This window comes from Oncorhynchus mykiss, chromosome 5 (genome assembly GCF_057628025.1).
Source record: "Oncorhynchus mykiss isolate SJ-2025 chromosome 5, ASM5762802v1, whole genome shotgun sequence".
NCBI lineage: Eukaryota > Metazoa > Chordata > Actinopteri > Salmoniformes > Salmonidae > Oncorhynchus > Oncorhynchus mykiss.
The window spans coordinates 6,827,488-6,849,229 of NC_143026.1; the positions used below are offsets into that span (position 1 = coordinate 6,827,488).

Here is a 21,742-nt window from a genome sequence, read left to right on the forward strand (position 1 = left end):
GCTTCACCGTAGCGATGGTGCCAGGTTTCTGCCAGATGTGACACTTGGCATTCAGGCCAAAGAGCTCAGTCTTGGTTTCATCAGAGCAGAGAATCTTGTTTCTCATGGTCTGAGAGTCCTTTAGGTGCCTTTTGGAAAACACCAAGCAGGCTTTCATGCTCCTTTTTTGGCTCCCCGATTGCGCAGCGGTCTAAGGCACTGCATCTCAGTGCTAGAGGCGTCACTACAAACCCTGGTTCGATTCCAGTCTATATCACAACCGGCCATGATTGGGGGTCCCATAGGGCGGCGCACAATTGGCCCAGCGTTGTCTGGTTTAGGGTTTGGCCGGGGTAGGCTGTCATTATAAGAATTTGTTTTTAACTGACTTGTCTAGTTAAATAAAAATACTGAGGAGTGGCATCCGTCTGGCCACTCTACCATAAAGCCCTGATTAGCGGAGTGCTGTAGAGATGGTTGTCCTTCTGGAAGGTTCCCCTATCTCCACAGAGGAACTCTGGAGCTCTGTCAGAGTGACCATCAGTTTCTTTGTCACTTCCCTGACCAAGGCCCATCTCCCCCGATTGCTCAGTTTGGACCGGGTGGCCAGCTCTAGGAAGAGTTCTTGTGGTTCCAAACTTCTTCCATTAAGAATGATGGAGGCCACTGTGTTCTTGGGGACCTTCAACGCTGCTCCTCGACACAATCCTGTCTCTGAGATCTACGGACAATTCCTTCGACCTCATGGCTTGGTTTTTGCTCTGACATGCACTGTCAACTGTGGGACCTTATATAGACAGGTGTGTGCCTTTCCAAATCATGTCCAATCAATTGAATTTACCACAGGTGGACTCCAATCAAGTTGTAGAAACATCTCAAGGATAATCAATGGAAACAGGATGCACCTGAGCTCAATTTAGAGTCTCATGGCAAACAGTCTGAATACTTATGCAAATAAGGTATTTCTGTTTTTATTTTAATACATTTCTAAAAACGTGTTTTCGCTTTTATCATTATGGGGTATTGTGATGTCATTATGGGGTATTGTGATGTCATTATGGGGTATTGTGATGTCATTATGGGGCATTGTGATGTCATTATGGGGCATTGTGATGTCATTATGGGGCATTGTGTGTAGATTGACCAACATGTTTTATTTAATCCATTTTAGAATAAAGGCTGTAACGTAACAAAATGTGGAAAAAGTTGAGGGGGTCTGAATACTTTCCGAATGCACTGTATACTATTGCTATTTGACTTGCCTTGATTATGAAAGCATATTGTGTTTATGGTAATATGTTTTGGTAGTAGAGCTTTGAGATGACAATGAAAAGCTCTATACAAATGTAATGTATTTTAAGTGATATAATGTATTGTATTATGTGCTTATAAATAATATTATTATTATTAAGGTGGAGGAGATGGAGGTCGACGAATTCTACGAGGGGATCAAACGACTCTACAACGAAGAGAACGGGGGCGCTCCGGAAGGGACGGCGGTAACGGGGGAGGAGCCTCTAGAGGAGAGTCCTGTCCTATTGGTCAGGAGGGAGGGCCACACCTCCCCCTGCCCCCCTCTCCAACCCGTCAGTGTCTCATAGAGAAGAAGAGGATGAAACCAAGGCCTTCTCTTCCTCTCTACCTGAGCTGCAAGGAAAATAAGTCTCAGTATTCAATCTGTCACATGGCATTTATCCACCAACCCCAGGCCTCGATTGAGCCCCAAAAAAAGTCACCAAAAAAATATGCTATTTCATAACTATTTGTTGAGCACAAATATAAAATGATAAAAAAATATATATAATATAATGATATAAATATTATCCTTCAAAAAAATAGGTCAAATTACTACTTCTCCCTGTGAGTCTCTGTGATGATATTTCTCTAAAGTCATGTCATTTTATTTGTTTTTGACTAACTAATCTAAGTTTCAATCAGTATATTTATTTTCTTTTGCCTTCCTCTTTTCCTGAAATAAAAAAAAATCATTCCCAGTATGTTGTCTTTAACCCCTCACAAAACATGTCACGTTAGAGTTTGACTGTAAAAGCGTGTAGAACTATGTTAACCTGAAGTACTGAATGTTTTTTTTTTCACGTTTAATAATGGCAATATCCCCTTCCACAACTTTCCTGTCTTTGTCCCGTCACAGTGTGCTGTAGTAGTTTAACCAAAGAATGAACGGTACAAGCTACTGTCATTAATGACGATGCATAAGTGAATCAATTTACCCAATGAAGCAATATGTTTTAAGATAAACAACTTTGTTTAAAAGAGAGTTTATCCCAAGTGGCACCCTATACCCTACATAGTGCACTACTTTTTAGTAGAGGCCTATGGGGGGGAAATAGGGTGACATTTCAGATGCTATCAAGAAGAGGGTTTGAAGATGTAGCTACCATAATTCACCTTATCTTTGCTGTTCAGAAACAACTTGCTGTTTTTTTTTTTTGTTTATTGCCAAAAGGCTCTTGCTCTGGGGTGCTGGTAACTGCCGATGTACTGCTGACAACTTGTGGCATCAATAAAACAAGTGAAATAATCCGTCTTTATCTTGTTACTGTGTATCAAAGGGGCTTCATTGTGTCATCCCGCGCATTGCTGGACATACGATGTGCATTTACTTCATCGGCTACAGTTGGTCTTGAAAACCAGACCCGAGGCAACAGCCGGAGCATTTGAAAATGGAGGGAGCGCAACGCTGATTCTAGCGCTACTTGGTTAATGTACTCAATTGGTAGAGCATGGAACACCAGGGTATCCTCACATTTGAGAAGAGTACAGCAATGAAATGATTTAGGCCGGAATGCTATGATTTTAAACGTTTTCCACGTTTCTAAATTGCAACGCAGCTTTATTTTAGGTAGGTTAATTTATGTGACATCAGATTTCTTGCGGTGTGGTTATGCTGATGGTTTGTCTACACAGCAGGTTAGAACACTTAATTTGGAAGGTTAAGAGGACAAAGGTGTAGCTAAAATGGGCTCCGAGTGGCGCAGCGGTCTAAGGCACTGCATCACAGTGCCAGAGGCGTCACTGCAGACCCTGGTTCGATTCCAGGCTGTATCACAACCGACCGTGATTGGGAGTCCCAATAGGGCAGCGCACAATTGGCCCTGCGTCGTCCAGATTAGAGTTTGACTGGGGTAGGCCGTTATTATTAATAAGAATGTGTTCTTAACTTACTTGCCTAGTTAAAGGTTAAATAAATAAACAATGCTAGTTGTCAACAACTGTCGCGGCGCGACAACTAGATGGAGCTGTAATGGAAGCCATCATGGTACAAACCATCAGCAATACAACATCTGCACGTTGCCTAATTCTCAGGGGTTTATTACGCCAATTTTTTGCAAAACGTTTCTTAAACGGAAGCAAACGAAATGGGGAGGAACCTACCTGCATTTGGCCAATTTAAAACCTAATTTATCTCTGTTTGCTTCTTAAATTGTAAACTGTTTCTGCAGTGAATTGCCATTTAAGAACCAAACCATGGGTGTATTCATTAAACTGTTTACCGTTTAAGAACCAAAGGAAGCAAACGAAACGAAGAGGGTCCTACCTGAATTTCTCCAATAAACACTATTGTTTGCGTTTTCCGTTTGGAGTAGGCTAAACCCTTTCTGTTGCAAAACGTTTACAGTTTAAGAACCAAACAGAAGCAAAACGACATTTTATATTGGACAAATGCAGGTAGGTCCCGCCCGGTTTCGTTTGCTTCCGTTTAAGAAACGTTTTGCAACAGAATCGGGTTAATGAATACGCCCCAGGTATGCAGGTGGAGTTGCAAATGGGGCGGAGTTAATTGTTACTGGCGCAGAAAAAAAACATCTGACACTCCATCGGGCTTGGAGCAAACAGACGGAATGGCCACCGATTTTACTCAGGATTCGGTGCTGTACTTTCTCCGGTGCAACGGTGGAAGAGTGAAGAACTCTGAATTGTTGGCGCACTTCAATGCTTTTATAAAGGACCCCAAGAACCAGACGCACAATCGGGAACTGTTTAAAAAGTTTATTAACTCCGTGGCTGTGGTGAAAACGGAGGAGGGAGTTAGATACGTTGTACTGAGGAAGACATTTCTGGGCCATGTTGTTGGAGGAGATATCGCCACAGGATCCCATTCTCCAAACCCCCCCATCGGACAACAACCTGCGCCACAGGCGAGAGAGAGAGACCGCTCGCCGAGAGATCCGGTAAACATAAACCAGGAGAGAGGTCAGAAGGAATTGATCGAGACTCATTTGCACGTCACAAATCAGAAGTTCCATGTTCCACCGGGCAACACCATCCAACTCACAGAAAAGATATTAGCCTCGGCTGGAATTGTAAAGAAAAACAATGTGAAAAGTACAGTCAACTTCGAAAAGCCTATTCAAAGCTCCTCGCCATGTGTGACAGACCATGGGCTACCTCCGGCATCCAGCAACAAAGAGGCATCGTTCCGCCCATCTTACAATGCAGAAATATCAACGGGCTCAGAAGATGGGAGTGGTCAGAACATTGAAGCAAAATGGGATAAAGAACCCGTGACTCTCCCTCTTTCAGTCCCAAAATTGAATCACAAAGGCATTTACATTGGTGGTTACACACTTGGCAAGCAGTCAGTAGAACCCAAGAGGTCCTATCTGCCCCCTGAGGTCCTGTACACAGAGGTGAAACCTCCGGCACCTCAGACTCACCTAGCACAGGTGCAACAGAATGCAGAACAGCCAAAGAGGAAGACCTCTGAAGCTGACCACAGAGGAGCCTCTGCAGCTACAGGATGGCCACTGCTCACCACTCTAGAGCATGCCAGCTCCTTTCCTTGTTTATCTGATCCTTCTGCTGCTCCCCTGACCCCTGACCCCCAGGTGACAAGGAGCAATGGCAACCTGGATGGCAGCCTTCACGTCCACCATAGCATCCCACAGCAGCCCAGACCAAAAGAAGATGGAGTCCCTGACCCAGTCCCTATCCCTGACATTCACAGCCAGTATCCGGAGGAGAGTAGAGCTGCTGTTCCCCAGTCTTGGGTCAAACCCCAGCCTCCCCAATGCCACCTACCCCTGGATTACCCATACCACACCCCCGCTGCTGACAGTGCTAGGTCTTCTGGCTACTCAGAGCAGTACCACCACCAGGCCGACTCCGGCCTCTCCTCCCGTCACAGCCACAGCAGCCTCCTCCTTTGCCCATCACTGAACTCCAGGGATGAGTGGCCCCAGGGTTCCCGTAGAGATGAGTCGGCCAGCTATGAAGCACTCAACTACCAGGTTCTCTCGGGTGAGCAGCTCTCTCAGATGCACTGCGCCGAGAAGCAAGCCCCCTGGCCTCACTATCACTCCACCGGTTACCTTGATAACAACAAGGTGGACATAGCATCGTCATGGCACCATTCCACAGGTTATCTCCATGACGATGATGGGTCAGAGTCCAACGAGTCCACCTCTATTCCTGGTTCGGCCCCTGAGCCATTTCTCCGACCCGCCGTCCAGCGAATCAGCACACAGCTCCGCAGCCGTATGTGTCGTAGTCTCGGAGCCGGCCTGGACCAACAGTTTCCGGAGGACGGCGTCTCGGCACGGCACCACCGCCTCCACCTCCTCTCCTCCAACCTCAGCATCAGCCACTCCTTCTCCCACCCTACCTCACGCACACCCAGCTACAGAAACCTGAGGGGGGAGATGCGATCTGGGGCCTCCAGTAACAAGAGCTTAAACAGTGGCCATGACAGCTCCTACTTCCACCGGCACAACCTGGTCCCCCTGGAGCCTAAGGAGCATGACTGGCTGGTGAAGGGCGCCGCTGGACTCTGGGCCGACATTTACACCCTGTTCAGAGATGAACCCAGCCTCCTCACCAAGAGAGACTTCATCACTGGTTATACCATCCTGCACTGGATCGCTAAACATGGAGACCACCGGGTCCTCAACACACTCTGGTACGGAGTCAACAAAGCTGGGTTGAAACTGGACGTGGATGTGAAGACTACCTGTGGCTACACGCCTCTTCACCTGGCCGCCATTCACGGGAACAACAAGATGATCCGACTTCTGGTTCATAAGTTCAGTGCCAACGTGGCCCTCAGGGACACTAGTGGTAAGAAGGCCTGGCAGCACCTCGGTCGCACCGGCCCAATTGACCTTCTAGAGATGCTAGGGGCCCCTCAGTGCTTGACCCCCACCGAGGGTAGCTCCTCATCCCAGTCCACAGGAGAGAGACCCACAAGGCCGGTGACATCCTCGGGCTCAGCCGCGGTGAAGAGGTCCACGTCTATAGCTGTGTTCCTGAATAAGACTCTGATGAAGTTCCCAGGACGGGAAGGTTCGCAGTCGTCCGACTCTTTAGTGTGACAATAGGCATCTAGGGTGTCTGTCCCACTATGACCTCTATTCTAATGGCACCAGCCACTTACTAACTAAGCTGTGTTGGGGCTTCACAGCTAAGATTTGACACTTAAAATCGGATTTGCTTTCTTTATTTAAAATGTTAATCCATTCATTTTTTTTTAGACCAAATAATTGAATAAGGGGGTAGGGATTGTTATTGAGCTGTCTAAATTAATTTATTATGAATGGATATGACAGACAGACCTTAACTGTATCACTTGTGATAACAAAAGCAATAGAATCAGTTACGTGAGGTCGGAGTTATAAAGAGATTGTATTTTATTATCATATTTGAGTATAATTGCTTTGCATTTGTGTTTATTTTTGGCGAGAACCTTTTTGTTTGTTTGCTACTAGGGAAATGGCTTCCATTCCTAATGTTTTGTTTTTTAATGACCAGAGAAGAACCTTTTCAAAATGCCTTCTCTCCAACAACAGTTAAGTGCTTCAGCAGTTTCCTGTTTCAGGTGGTTACTTGACGCTGGAATGTGGTTTTGTTTGTTCAAAGGCCTGTCAAAGTAGCAATGTATATTACATCATCTGACTAAAGGAAAAATAATCCTCCCTTGCACCAGGTTGAATATGATGCCAACTGTTCACTAGTTTAAATCCCAGAAGGTTGAGTGAGGTTTATAAAGCACGGCTGTTTTATTATATCGACTTGTTGTTAATATTGACACCAAAAAGTTGAATCACACAAACTGTTTTCTCTCCATGTGCTCTCATGTTTCCAGATGCAGCATGTCCTGATGTACTAAAACAATCCAAACTGCTTTTCATTTAATGTCACTCTAAAGCCATTTCCTTAAAGACCCAGTGCAGTCAAATGGGTTTTTTCCCCCCGTGTTTTGTATAATATTGTACAGCGGCTGATGAAACTAACCCTGTAAAAGTGTTTATTTTTATTATATTTTAGCAGTGTTATTTCCTGATAGTTGCTGGTTGAAAATACAATATACCCAGGATCTTCTAAACAGCAGGTTTGCATGGGCGGGAGTTTCGGTTTTCCATGGTGACATCATGTTTTTCAATTGGTTAATATCAAGAGTTCTAAACATCTCTGCCAATAACAGCTTTGTTTCAGTTCCCCCCGCCCCACTCAGACCACTCCCCCAGACACTCCTACCAAATACTTTCATGAGAACGTTATTACTATTTTTTTTTCTCCCCCTTTTCAATGGAAATCTATTACAAATCTGTTTATTTGTCACTTGCTTCGTAAACAGATGACAAACAGTGAAATGCTTTACTTAAAGACACTTTTCAGACAATGCAGCGTTAAAGATACATTTAACCAAGTAAAATACGTGAAACTACTTTATTGTTACCCAGAAATGATTTCATGTTGCTATAAAAAAAAAACGCTGCATTTGAGCCTTTTTAACATCTTATTTGTATTTGTTTTATTTAATATTATTGATCCAAGTGAAATGTTCACCTGTGTTGAACATTAAGGTGCAAGAGAGCAGGTTAACAGAAGTTCTGATCCAAACAGCAGCACATTCCCTATGTATCACACGGCTCTGGTCAAAACTAGTCCACTATATAGGGAACACGGTGCCATTTTGGGTGCAAGACAAAGGCTCTTCAGGTGCTGGATTCATACAGTGGATGTAAACAGACATGATAAACAATTCTACGTGCCAGCTACGGCTCTGGAGGTACGCGAGGTACGCGAGGGACCAGGGGAGGCTTCAGATCGGGGGACCCTCCTTCCTCGCCCCTCCAGACTGGAGCTCTGGATGTCTACCATGGCGTGGTGGGATCACGGCGGAGACGAGGTGTCTATGAAAGGCTGTGCTGTGTGAGCTGCCGGGCCGGGCCGGGCTAGGGCCACTGTGTGGGACTTGATGAGGCATGTCGAGGAAAAACGTGTCCTTTGTGTTGCCGTCATGCTGCTACCAGGACGACACCTTCCGTTGTGTCCCAAATGTCACCCTATTCCCTAAATAGTGCACTACTTTTGACCAGAACTAAGTGGGCACTTGTCAAAAGTAGTGCACTATAAAGGGAATAGGGACATTTTTAGGACGCACACCCTTATTGGGAGAATAGGTTCGGCAAGGGCACATTGAGACTGGCCTCCTTTTAAACTTTTATCTAACTTAACTCTAACTTTTAAAGTTGACTTATACACAACTTAAAACTAAATCGTTTTTTTTCTGCAGGCCACATGGGCGCTATCCAAGTGTAACTGTAGTAATCTGAAGGTGAGTCGTAACTTTAACACAGTATGTTTGTGCACATGGAGATGTCTACATGCTGGGTCTTGTCACCTGGAAGAGTGCGTACGGGAGGGTGCTGTGTTTTGCAGGTTATTCAAGCTTGCGTTTCTCTGGTTGTGTAACTTTGGTGAATTTCAGTTATGTAATATTGCCTGTCTGACTACAGCTTTATCTTTCTGTATGAATAAAAGCATGTCATTGTATACTAACTGCTGTAGTTGTGAGCATTTCTGATCAACAAGCACATGTCTATTTCAACCTTTTTTAATTACCAGTGGAAGGGTGAGACTGTTACCAGAGGCCTGGTAATACTCTGACACTGTCATGCTATCATGTAACAACACCTACTGGTGTGCTCTCCTGAGGCCAAATAGTTCACTTGGACAGTCCTTAGACCAGTAGCACCATGTTGCAATGGGACTTGAATTTCCCAACACACATTTCCCCAGGCTGTGTTGTCATGCCAAGCCCTTGTCACTGTATTGTTTAGGTTGAAATAGAGTTGGCATGAGCACAAACAGATCTGGGATCAGTCTATAGGAGGAGACAACAGATCTGGGACCAGGCTATAGGAGGAGACAACAGATCTGGGACCAGGCTATAGAAGGAGACAACAGATCTGGGACCAGGCTATAGAAGGAGACAACAGATCTGAGACCAGGCTATAGAAGGAGACAACAGATCTGGGACCAGGCTATTGGAGGAGACAACAGATCTGGGACCAGGCTATAGAAGGAGACAACAGATCTGGGACCAGGCTATAGAAGGAGACAACAGATCTGGGACCAGGCTATAGAAGGAGACTACAGATCTGGGACCAGGCTATAGGAGGAGACAACAGATCTGGGACCAGGCTATAGAAGGAGACTACAGATCTGAGACCAGGCTATAGGAGGAGACAACAGATCTGAGATCAGGCTATAGAAGTTGATCTAATCTCATCAATAACATTCTAAGATACAAAATGGCTGATGAGTCGAGACGTCATAGAATAGATAGATAGTCAAAGTACAATTGTCACAAAGGCTCTTTAAAAATAGATTTATTTTGTAAACGAGGATCTGTTTTCTATTCGGCCTCCCTCCCTTACGTGTCATAAAGCAAGATTAACACATGGAATTTGATTACAGCAACTGTCAAATCTGTTATTTCAGTGATGTCACAGAAAACGCTATGGAGAAAAATATGGATGGCACCATTATTGTTTATGAATATTGTGAGATAGCTAGGCCACTGCATTAGTGAGATAGCTAGGACATTGCATTAGTGAGATAGCTAGGTCACTACATTAGTGAGATAGCTAGGACACTACATTAGTGAGATAGCTAGGTCACTGCATTAGTGAGATAGCTAGGACACTGCATTAGTGAGATAGCTAGGACACTACATTAGTGAGATAGCTAGGACAAACATTTACATATCAGCCATCTTCAGATGTATGTAGACAACAGTGGTGATAGATATTTATGAATATGTGCCTGATACAGTATATTCATGAATATGTGCCTGATTAGGATAAATTAGGATAGTCTGTAAATGTTTAAAAGGTGCTCTCAAAAGGATACAACAATATCAATTGGCATAGTACTTTTTTTGAGAAGTGAAACAAGCAAGTCACACAGGAGTTGTCAGACGATGTTTAAATAGTAGGCATGTCACACATGAACTGACAGTACCAACCTACACTATTTCAACCTTCTCTATTTTTTTTACCCAGATATCCCTACGAAGTGATACCACGGCCCAATGAGATAGCTCCGCCCACAGTATGCATGTACTTACTGGGCAACAACATTCCCGAGTAACATCTGATTACTTCCTGGAAGCCTCGTCATCATGAAGGACGCCGCCTTGTATCAGAGGAAGACCATGTGACCAGAGGTCAGTTAGAACGCCCACTGTCAACTTGCCTCATTCCATCATTTTTTCAGTTGAAAAAATATATATAACATGTTTGTTTTTTCTCCTCCATCTACATATTAAAAAGCACAGCCACGTACATAATACATACCATTTCCTTTTTATAATATAAATAATTATTGCATTTGCTGTCAGTGTCATGGTAGCTTTTTTTCCCATTAGCGATCATTTTTGAGTCTGAAATATAAGTATTTGAAGTTTAAAAAAATAAAATGAAAAAAAGCCTTAGATTGTGGCTACATATTCATGTGTGTCAGAGCGTGCTGTTGTGTTTGCTAAAGAAAACAGGCCTATTTCAGGTCTGGTTCCTCCTGACCAATAGGAACAGAATGAGATATACAAGTCATTCTAGATCTGTGATTCTGACCAATCAGTAGTTAATCTGCCAAAACAAAGTTCTCAGCTGTAGTGATGTGTAAAGGCAGTAGTAATATTTCAACTGATATATATATATATATATATATTCACAGTATATATACTGTGAATAAAATGTCTTGACAGGCAGTTGTACATCCACTACCGTTACACTCAAAACTGTCAATCTGTTCGTATGAATTACACTAGGCACTTGAACCGTGCATTGAATCAACCAAAGAGTGGCGCAGTCACAACAGAGATATGTGAAGAAGCCGGAGTAACAAAGAAGGCAGAAATATGATAAGAGGCACGACGACATATCCATCATGGTCACTTCTCATTGTTTGTCTGTCTGTACGCATAAACAAGGGAACAGACAGGTGACATCCTTCCCTTTTCTCTACAGTTCATCTCTACATGGGAAGAGAGATGCTGTCTCCGTCTCGACTTCCTCTGTTGTTTTGTAGTGTCATTCGCCAGTCATGTGGTGTTGTATGCAGTAGTCTTCACCCATTACGCCAGAGACACAGCTGGAGTATTGTGGTAGTGACCAGGACTGTTATGGTTGGGGTTTTACAGGAGTCACAGGGATGTTACAGTGATGGAGCGGACACTATGGGTAGGACCAAGGTTAGGACTGGGACCCCTGGGGCCTAACCCTGGGTTGGAGGAGCGGCAGAGCAAGGCCTGGTGGTCCCCAGGAGAGATACTCTCTATCAGCCTGTCGAGCTGCTCGTCCCCCTGCTTGATGAGCTCGTCCAGGTGTCTCTGTCGGATCAGGAGGGCAGGTTTCATACAGACGTAATGCTGGTAGTCTCTTAGCTGCGGCCCGGTCAGGTACCCACCCAGGATGTCCAGGACCACACGCTCCCGACGATCCAGATTCTCCTTCAGCTCCCTGGCATCCTCGTGCTGACTACACAGCTGCCTGCGCTTCTGCTGTAAGGACTCCTGAGTTAACACAGATATATAGATTATTAAAGACATCCTGGTGCTGACGACACAGATTCCCGAGGGCAGAGAGAGACTGTTAGTGATAGGTGAATAGAGTCTTTACACAGAGAGACTCCTGGTTAAACTAGAGGAGATAGACATCCTGTCTGCTGTAAGGACTCCTGAGTTAACACAGATATATAGATTATTAAAGACATCCTGGTGCTGACGACACAGATTCCCGAGGGCAGAGAGAGACTGTTAGTGATAGGTGAATAGAGTCTTTACACAGAGAGACTCCTGGTTAAACTAGAGGAGATAGACATCATGTCTGCTGTAAGGACTCCTGAGTTAACACAGATATATAGATTATTAAAGACATCCTGGTGCTGACGACACAGATTCCCGAGGGCAGAGAGAGACTGTTAGTGATAGGTGAATAGAGTCTTTACACAGAGAGACTCCTGGTTAAACTAGAGGAGATAGACATCCTGTCTGCTGTAAGGACTCCTGAGTTAACACAGATATATAGATTATTAAAGACATCCTGGTGCTGACGACACAGATTCCCGAGGGCAGAGAGAGACTGTTAGTGATAGGTGAATAGAGTCTTTACACAGAGAGACTCCTGGTTAAACTAGAGGAGATAGACATCCTGTCTGCTGTAAGGACTCCTGAGTTAACACAGATATATAGATTATTAAAGACATCCTGGTGCTGACGACACAGATTCCCGAGGGCAGAGAGAGACTGTTAGTGATAGGTGAATAGAGTCTTTACACAGAGAGACTCCTGGTTAAACTAGAGGAGATAGACATCCTGTCTGCTGTAAGGACTCCTGAGTTAACACAGATATATAGATTATTAAAGACATCCTGGTGCTGACGACACAGATTCCCGAGGGCAGAGAGAGACTGTTAGTGATAGGTGAATAGAGTCTTTACACAGAGAGACTCCTGGTTAAACTAGAGGAGATAGACATCCTGTCTGCTGTAAGGACTCCTGAGTTAACACAGATATATAGATTATTAAAGACATCCTGGTGCTGACGACACAGATTCCCGAGGGCAGAGAGAGACTGTTAGTGATAGGTGAATAGAGTCTTTACACAGAGAGACTCCTGGTTAAACTAGAGGAGATAGACATCCTGTCTGCTGTAAGGACTCCTGAGTTAACACAGATATATAGATTATTAAAGACATCCTGGTGCTGACGACACAGATTCCCGAGGGCAGAGAGAGACTGTTAGTGATAGGCGAATAGAGTCTTTACACAGAGAGACTCCTGGTTTAACTAGAGGAGATAGACATCCTGTCTGCTGTAAGGACTCCTGAGTTAACACAGATATATAGATTATTAAAGACATCCTGTCTCCTGTAAGGACTCCTGAGTTAACACAGATATATAGATTATTAAAGACATCCTGGGGAGACAGAGGATTCATACTATACTGAACAGAAATATAAACGCAACATGTAAAATGTTGTTCCCATGTTTCATGAGCTGAAATAAAAGATCCCAGACATTTTCCATACACACAAAAAGCTTATTTCTCTCAAATTTTGTGCACAAATTTGTTTCCATCCCTGTTAGTGAGCATTTCTCCTTTGCCAAGATAATCCATTCACCTGACAGGTGTGGCATATCAAGAAGCTCATTAAACAGCATGATCATTACGCAGGTGCACCTTGTGCTGGGGACAATAAAAGGCCATGCTAAAATGTGCAGTTTAGTCACACAACACAATACCACAGATGTCTCAAGTTTTGACGGAGCATACAATTTACATGCAGACTGCAGGAATGTCCGCCAGAGCTGTTGGCAGATAATTTAATGTTCATTTCTTTACCATAAGCCACCTCCAACATAGTTTTAGAGAACACGTGTAACCACGCCAACCCAGGACCTCCACATCTGGCTTCTTCACCTGCGGGATCATCTGAGACCAGCCACACGGACAGCTAATGAAACTGAAGAGTATTTCTGTCTGTAATAAAGCCCTTTTGTGGGAATAAATACTCGTTCTGACTGGCTGGGCCTGGCTCCCCAGTGGATGGGCCTGGCTCCCCAGTGGATGGGCCTGGCTCCCCAGTGGCTGGGTCTGGCTCCCCAGTGGATGGGCCTGGCTCCCCAGTGGATGGGCCTGGCTCCCCAGTGGATGGGCCTGGCTCCCCAGTGGATGGGTCTGGCTCCCCAGTGGATGGGCCTGGCTCCCCAGTGGATGGGCCTGGCTCCCCAGTGGATGGGCCTGGCTCCCCAGTGGGTGGACCTGGCTCCCCAGTGGATGGGCCTGGCTCCCCAGTGGATGGGCCTGGCTCCCCAGTGGGTGGACCTGGCTCCCCAGTGGATGGGCCTGGCTCCCCAGTGGCTGGGTCTGGCTCCCCAGTGGATGGGCCTGGCTCCCCAGTGGATGGGCCTGGCTCCCCAGTGGATGGGCCTGGCTCCCCAGTGGGTGGACCTGGCTCCCCAGTGGATGGGCCTGGCTCCCCAGTGGATGGGCCTGGCTCCCCAGTGGGTGGACCTGGCTCCCCAGTGGGTGGGCCTGGCTCCCCAGTGGGTGGACCTGGCTCCCCAGTGGGTGGACCTGGCTCCCCAGTGGCTGGGTCTGGCTCCCCAGTGAGTGAGCCTGGCTCCCCAGTGGGTGGGCCTGGTTCCCCAGTGGATGGGCCTGGCTCCCCAGTGGGTGGACCTGGCTCCCCAGTGGATGGGCCTGGCTCCCCAGTGGGTGGACCTGGCTCCCCAGTGGCTGGGCCTGACTCCCCAGTGACTGGGCCTGACTCCCCAGTGGCTGGGCCTGACTCCCCAGTGACTGGGCCTGGCTCCCCAGTGACTGGGCCTGGCTCCCCAGTGACTGGGCCTGGCTCCCCAATGACTGGGCCTGGCTCCCCAGTGGCTGGGCCTGACTCCCCAGTGACTGGGCCTGGCTCCCCAGTGACTGGGCCTGGCTCCCCAGTGACTGGGCCTGGCTCCCCAGTGGCTGGGCCTGACTCCCCAGTGGCTGGGCCTGACTCCCCAGTGACTGGGCCTGACTCCCCAGTGGCTGGGCCTGACTCCCCAGTGACTGGGCCTGACTCCCCAGTGGCTGGGCCTGACTCCCCAGTGACTGGGCCTGGCTCCCCAGTGGCTGGGCCTGACTCCCCAGTGACTGGGCCTGACTCCCCAGTGGCTGGGCCTGACTCCCCAGTGGCTGGGCCTGGCTCCCCAGTGGCTGGGCCTGGCTCCCCAGTGGCTGGGCCTGGCTCCCCAGTGGATGGGCCTGACTCCCCAGTGGATGGGCCTGACTCCCCAGTGGCTGGGCCTGACTCCCCAGTGGCTGGGCCTGACTCCCACAGTGGCTGGGCCTGACTCCCCAGTGGCTGGGCCTGACTCCCCAGTGACTGGGCCTGGCTCCGCAGTGGCTGGGCCTGACTCCCCAGTGACTGGGCCTGGCTCCCCAGTGGCTGGGCCTGACTCCCCAGTGGCTGGGCCTGACTCCCCAGTGGCTGGGCCTGACTCCCCAGTGACTGGGCCTGACTCCCCAGTGGCTGGGCCTGACTCCCCAGTGACTGGGCCTGGCTCCCCAGTGGCTGGGCCTGACTCCCCAGTGGCTGGGCCTGACTCCCCAGTGACTGGGCCTGGCTCCCCAGTGGGGGGATTGATTCTCTTATATGATCTGTAACTCAATAAAATCATTGATATTGTTGCATGTTGCGTTTATATTTTTGTTCTGTATATTATTGATAGATGATTTATAGATTATTAAAGGCATCCTGGTGCAGAGACTCCTGGAGAGGATATGTGGCCTAGAGATTACTGACTAAACTACATAGACATACTGTATTTGTGCACACAATTACCTGGTACCACCTAGCGAACAGAATGTGACATCTTTAGAAAAACATGAATTGTTATTAGTGAGATAGCTAGGACACTACATTAGTGAGATAGTTAGGTCACTGCATTAGTGAGATAGTTAGGTCACTGCATTAGTGAGATAGCTAGGTCACTACATTAGTGAGATAGCTAGGACACTGCATTAGTGAGATAGCTAGGTCACTGCATTAGTGAGATAGCTAGGTCACTACATTAGTGAGATAGTTAGGTCACTGCATTAGTGAGATAGCTAGGTCACTACATTAGTGAGATAGCTAGGACACTGCATTAGTGAGATAGCTAGGTCACTACATTAGTGAGATAGCTAGGACACAGCATTGGTGAGATAGTTAGGTCACTGCATTAGTGAGATAGCTAGGTCACTACATTAGTGAGATAGCTAGGACACTGCATTAGTGAGATAGCTAGGTCACTGCATTAGTGAGATAGCTAGGTCACTACATTAGTGAGATAGCTAGGTCACTGCATTAGTGAGATAGCTAGGACACCTCATTAGTGAGATAGCTAGGACACTACATTAGTGAGATAGCTAGGACACTACATGTTAGGACACTACATTAGTGAGATAGCTAGGACACTGCATTAGTGAGATAGCTAGGACACTACATGTTAAGACACTACACTACGGCACTATAACTGGCAAGAATTCCACCCTGTCTTTCTTGTAGTGTTAAATAATGTTTGTTCATTAGGAAGAGGTTATATGGCATGGACCTAGGAAGAAAGGAATGTATGTGGGGGTAGAAAGCGAACGGAGAGGAGCATTAACCTATGTTGGAACTGACCTGGATGTAAATCTGTAGAGATAAGATAGGACAGGGAGAGGCCCCTCCAGAGCTCTAGTATCTGGGAGAGCCTGGAACTGTCAGCTGAGTGGTTATAAACTGCAGTGAGACTCATGAGAAAATCCCTATGTTGGTGTGTATGTATGGATGGTTAGGATGGTATAATTTTTTACCTTTAACTAGGCAAGTCAGTTAAGAACAAATTCTTATTTTCAATGACGGCCTAGGAACAGTGGGTTAACTGCCTGTTCAGGGGCAGAACGACAGATTTGTACCTTGTCAGCTCGGGGATTTGAACTTGCAACCTTCCGGTTACTAGTCCAACGCTCTAAACACTAGGCTACCCTAGTGGTTGAGAGCTCTTGCAAATAAATCGGGATCTGATCAATTGTGAGCTGGGAATTCTGTCTGTTTTATTTAAGACCAGGACTTTACAACCTCTGGGTATCAGAAAGATAAAGATAATTGGAATTCATGAACATTGATTACAAAAATGACTTAACAACTTCATTGTGAGACTGAGTGTTTAGCTATAACTTGTTACCAACCATATGTTATTCTCACTACCACTTTATTCTGTGCTGCTGTAATGTAAAGTGCAACCCATTTTTATAAAAACTGCTTCACTTTCCTCCATTTTGGAGTCAGTTGTCTGCTTTCAACGTTTGTCTTCTCAGTCTGGGATGATGATGTTTGTTGTATTTGAACATGGCATGTCATTTATTCTAAATTGTAGAAATGTTTTGATGTCAAACGTGACAAATTCATAACATCTATCTGTTGTCTGTTGACTCTTTACTTTCTGGCATGGTGTTTTCCTCGTGGGGTTTATCAGCCCTCTGACCCCCAGTTCTCTGTGTATAGAGCTCCACCTGGTGGACAGCAGCAGTACTGCACCAGTAGACTTGAAAAGAGGACCGCTTGTGAACATAAATAGGACGTGAAAGAGGTTATTTTGAGCTGGAAGCACCCTGAAAGAACCTGCTCAATCTTCTCTGTTGAAGAAGGGGGGGGGGGGCTAAAGGGTGAGTTTTGCCAAATAAGGAATAAGTGGGAGGCGGGACAATGAGCAAGAACACACCCCTTAAAATGTATACAATGCATAACTAAGTAGCCATGTGCTATGTTGTCCTTACACAGTCCTAGGAACTGTTGATTGCAAAATACATTTAGATTAAGCTGTAAATTACTAAATACAATTGTATTAAACTTGAACCCCTGCATGGCTGCTTACAGTATATTGTATAAATAGTTTATTATTATTGTTTCCAATAGATCACTAAATTAGTACATTTTAAATTGTGATAGAAATCTGGACACAAATGTAAATAATTAAACTATTGAGACCAGCTGAGTGGTTATTTAAATAAAGTCTGTATACACAGTCCTAGCTTGAACCCCCACCATGGCTGCATACAGTGTCATTGTGGGGGTTCGATTAATCTGGCCATCCGAGAGTGGCCATGATGTCACGTATCCTTAACACTCAGCATCCAAGCAAAGGAGTCAGCCTCAGGCTGATAGATGGGACTGAAACAAAGGAGTCAGCCTCAGGCTGATAGATGGGACTGAAACAAAGGAGTCAGCCTCAGGCTGATAGATGGGACTGAAACAAAGGAGTCAGCCTCAGGCTGATAGATGGGACTGAAACAAAGGAGCCAGCCTCAGGCTGATACATGGGACTGAAACAAAGGAGCCAGCCTCAGCCTGATACTGTACATGTGGCTGAAACAAATGAGCCAGCCTCAGGCTGATACATGTGACTAAAACAAAGACTGTGAGATGTTATGAAGGTAACTTGCAGTGTTCGGGCTTGGTTTAATATCCTGCTCTGTGCTGCAGAGAGAGAAACACTCTTTACACAGCACTTTGATACGGCTACGACCGGAAGTGACTTGTTCGTAGCAGGTTAGGAGAATTCGGTTAAGGTTAGGAAAAGGATTAGGGAAAATGCTCTCCTAACCTGCTACAGAATATTACTTCCGGTCGTAGTTGAAAAGTGTGTGCCCCGTGTTGTAGTTGTTTAACATCTCACCCTTTCCTCTGCGCTGTCCTCTGTCTCCTCCTCTCTGTCCAGGTCGTAGAGAGCGTTATGGACCCGGGCCAGCCGGCCACACAGAGACATTAATAAGTTGACTATCTTATCGAGGTCCCCGATGAACATCCTGTACTTCTCCTTCTCGTTGGGCTTACAGCGCTCCTGGACCAGGCTCTCCATGTGGCCCCCTAGGGCCCGGAACCTCCTCTGCTCCTCACCCAGAACCTCTCTCTCCTCTCGGAGTGAGGCAACGCTAAGGGTCAGAGCCTGGAGTAGCTCCACCTAGTGGGTGGGAGGAGAGGGGAAGTTGGCACCGACAATGTATATGTATGTCTATTGTTAGCATAAGAGTCTCTGAATGATCTACATCGCCTCTTTACCCAGAGATATGTACATCTCCTGAATGATCTACCTCTCCTCTTTACCTAGAGATATGTACATCTCCTGAATGATCTACCTCTCCTCTTTACCCAGAGATATGTACATCTCCTGAATGATCTACCTCTCCTCTTTACCCAGAGATATGTACATCTCCTGAATGATCTACCTCTCCTCTTTACCTAGAGATATGTACATCTCCTGAATGATCTACCTCTCCTCTTTACCCAGAGATATGTACATCTCCTGAATGATCTACCTCTCCTCTTTACCTAGAGATATGTACATCTCCTGAATGATCTACCTCTCCTCTTTACCCAGAGATATGTACATCTCCTGAATGGTCTACCTCTCCTCTTTACCCAGAGATATGTACATCTCCTGAATGATCTACCTCTCCTCTTTACCCAGAGATATGTACATCTCCTGAATGGTCTACCTCTCCTCTTTACCCAGAGATATGTACATCTCCTGAATGATATACCTCTCCTCTTTACCCAGAGATATGTACATCTCCTGAATGATCTACCTCTCCTCTTTACCCAGAGATATGTACATCTCCTGAATGATCTACCTCTCCTCTTTACCCAGAGATATGTACATCTCCTGAATGATCTACCTCTCCTCTTTACCCAGAGATATGTACATCTCCTGAATGATATACCTCTCCTCTTTACCCAGAGATATGTACATCTCCTGAATGATCTACCTCTCCTCTTTACATAGAGACATGTACATCTCCTGAATTATCTACCTCTCCTCTTTACCCAGAGATATGTACATCTCCTGAATGATCTACCTCTCCTCTTTACCCAGAGATATGTACATCTCCTGAATGATATACCTCTCCTCTTTACCTAGAGATATGTACATCTCCTGAATGATCTACCTCTCCTCTTTACCCAGAGATATGTACATCTCCTGAATGATCTACCTCTCCTCTTTACCCAGAGATATGTACATCTCCTGAATGATCTACCTCTCCTCTTTACCCAGAGATATGTACATCTCCTGAATGATATACCTCTCCTCTTTACCTAGAGATATGTACATCTCCTGAATGATATACCTCTCCTCTTTACCCAGAGATATGTACATCTCCTGAATGATCTACCTCTCCTCTTTACCCAGAGATATGTACATCTCCTGAATGATCTACCTCTCCTCTTTACCCAGAGATATGTACATCTCCTGAATGATCTACCTCTCCTCTTTACCTAGAGATATGTACATCTCCTGAATGATCTACCTCTCCTCTTTACCCAGAGATATGTACATCTCCTGAATGATCTACCTCTCCTCTTTACATAGAGATATGCACATCTCCTGAATGATCTACCTCTCCTCTTTACCCAGAGATATGTACATCTCCTGAATGATCCACCTCTCCTCTTTACCCAGAGATATGTACATCTCCTGAATGATCTACCTCTCCTCTTTACATAGAGATATGTACATCTCCTGAATGATCTACCTCTCCTCTTTACATAGAGATATGTACATCTCCTGAATGATCTACCTCTCCTCTTTACCCAGAGATATGTACATCTCCTGAATGATCTACCTCTCCTCTTTACATAGAGATATGTACATCTCCTGAATGATCTACCTCTCCTCTTTACCTAGAGATATGTACATCTCCTGAATGATCTACCTCTCCTCTTTACCCAGAGATATGTACATCTCCTGAATGATCTACCTCTCCTCTTTACCCAGAGATATGTACATCTCCTGAATGATATACCTCTCCTCTTTACCCAGAGATATGTACATCCCCTGAATGATCTACCTCTCCTCTTTACCCAGAGATTTGTACATCTCCTGAATGGTCTACCTCTCCTCTTTACCCAGAGATATGTACATCTCCTGAATGTTCTACCTCTCCTCTTTACATAGAGATATGTACATCTCCTGAATGATCTACCTCTCCTCTTTACCCAGAGATATGTACATCTCCTGAATGATCTACCTCTCCTCTTTACATAGAGATATGTACATCTCCTGAATGATCTACCTCTCCTCTTTACCCAGAGATATGTACATCTCCTGAATGATCTACCTCTCCTCTTTACCCAGAGATATGTACATCTCCTGAATGATCTACCTCTCCTCTTTACCCAGAGATATGTACATCTCCTGAATGATCTACCTCTCCTCTTTACCTAGAGATATGTACATCTCCTGAATGATCCACCTCTCCTCTTTACCCAGAGATATGTACATCTCCTGAATGATCTACCTCTCCTCTTTACATAGAGATATGTACATCTCCTGAATGATCTACCTCTCCTCTTTACCCAGAGATATGTACATCTCCTGAATGATCTACCTCTGCTCTTTACCCAGAGATATGTACATCTCCTGAATGATCTACCTCTCCTCTTTACCCAGAGATATGTACATCTCCTGAATGATCTACCTCTCCTCTTTACCCAGAGATATGTACATCTCCTGAATGATCTACCTCTCCTCTTTACCCAGAGATATGTACATCTCCTGAATGATCTACCTCTCCTCTTTACCTAGAGATATGTACATCTCCTGAATGATCTACCTCTCCTCTTTACCCAGAGATATGTACATCTCCTGAATGATCCAATCATGAGGAACATTAATTTAAAGATGAATGTAAGGTATTAAAGTTCAGACCTTTTTCTGATTGAGGTCTGCCTCTTCCTCATCCAGATCTACTCCTCTTCCCGCCTCTGTTTTCTGCAGCAGACTAGGTCCTGTAGAACAGACGCCATCTTGACTTCTACAAGGAAAGAGACAACAATGTGAGTAATAGTTAACATTACTACCACTGGAATACACTGAGACATTAGACCCTGAAACTCCCGACTGAAACTGACATATACTGCAGAATAAAGCAGGAAACAGTAAGAA

At 45.5% G+C, this 21,742-nt stretch overlaps 3 protein-coding genes across 9 annotated transcripts in view; 2 read left to right on the forward strand and 1 right to left on the reverse strand.

Moving 5' to 3' along the window:
* Positions 1-2,521, forward strand: part of LOC110523126 (cyclin-I) — a 37,310-nt gene extending 34,789 nt beyond the window's left edge. For all 3 annotated transcript variants that reach the window (XM_036976671.2, XM_036976666.2, XM_090233630.1), the window contains one exon: positions 1,392-2,521. In XM_036976671.2, coding sequence (XP_036832566.1) covers positions 1,392-1,482 — 91 coding nt within the window. In that variant the 3' untranslated portion in view covers positions 1,483-2,521. The remainder of the gene's footprint in view (positions 1-1,391) is intronic.
* Positions 2,522-3,780: 1,259 nt separating this feature from the next.
* On the forward strand, positions 3,781-8,781 carry LOC149983155 (uncharacterized). Its single transcript, XM_090233640.1, has one exon. It carries the CDS (start codon positions 3,843-3,845, stop codon positions 6,309-6,311), a length of 2,469 nt encoding a protein of 822 aa, XP_090089766.1. The 5' UTR covers positions 3,781-3,842; the 3' UTR covers positions 6,312-8,781.
* Positions 8,782-9,599: 818 nt separating this feature from the next.
* The window catches only part of LOC110524941 (protein Shroom3), a 147,179-nt gene continuing 135,036 nt past the window's right edge, over positions 9,600-21,742 (reverse strand). For 2 of the 5 annotated variants that reach the window (XM_090233637.1, XM_090233636.1), the window contains exons 14-16: positions 21,506-21,611; positions 18,476-18,760; positions 9,600-11,800 (exon numbers count right to left, since the gene is read on the reverse strand). In XM_090233637.1, the coding sequence (XP_090089763.1) occupies positions 11,432-11,800; positions 18,476-18,760; positions 21,506-21,611 (760 nt within the window). In that variant the 3' untranslated portion in view covers positions 9,600-11,431. Of the gene's footprint in view, positions 11,801-12,848; positions 13,113-18,475; positions 18,761-21,505; positions 21,612-21,742 lie in introns of those variants that run through there. The other 3 variants (XM_090233639.1, XM_090233638.1, XM_036976676.2) reach the window with 2 other exon arrangements.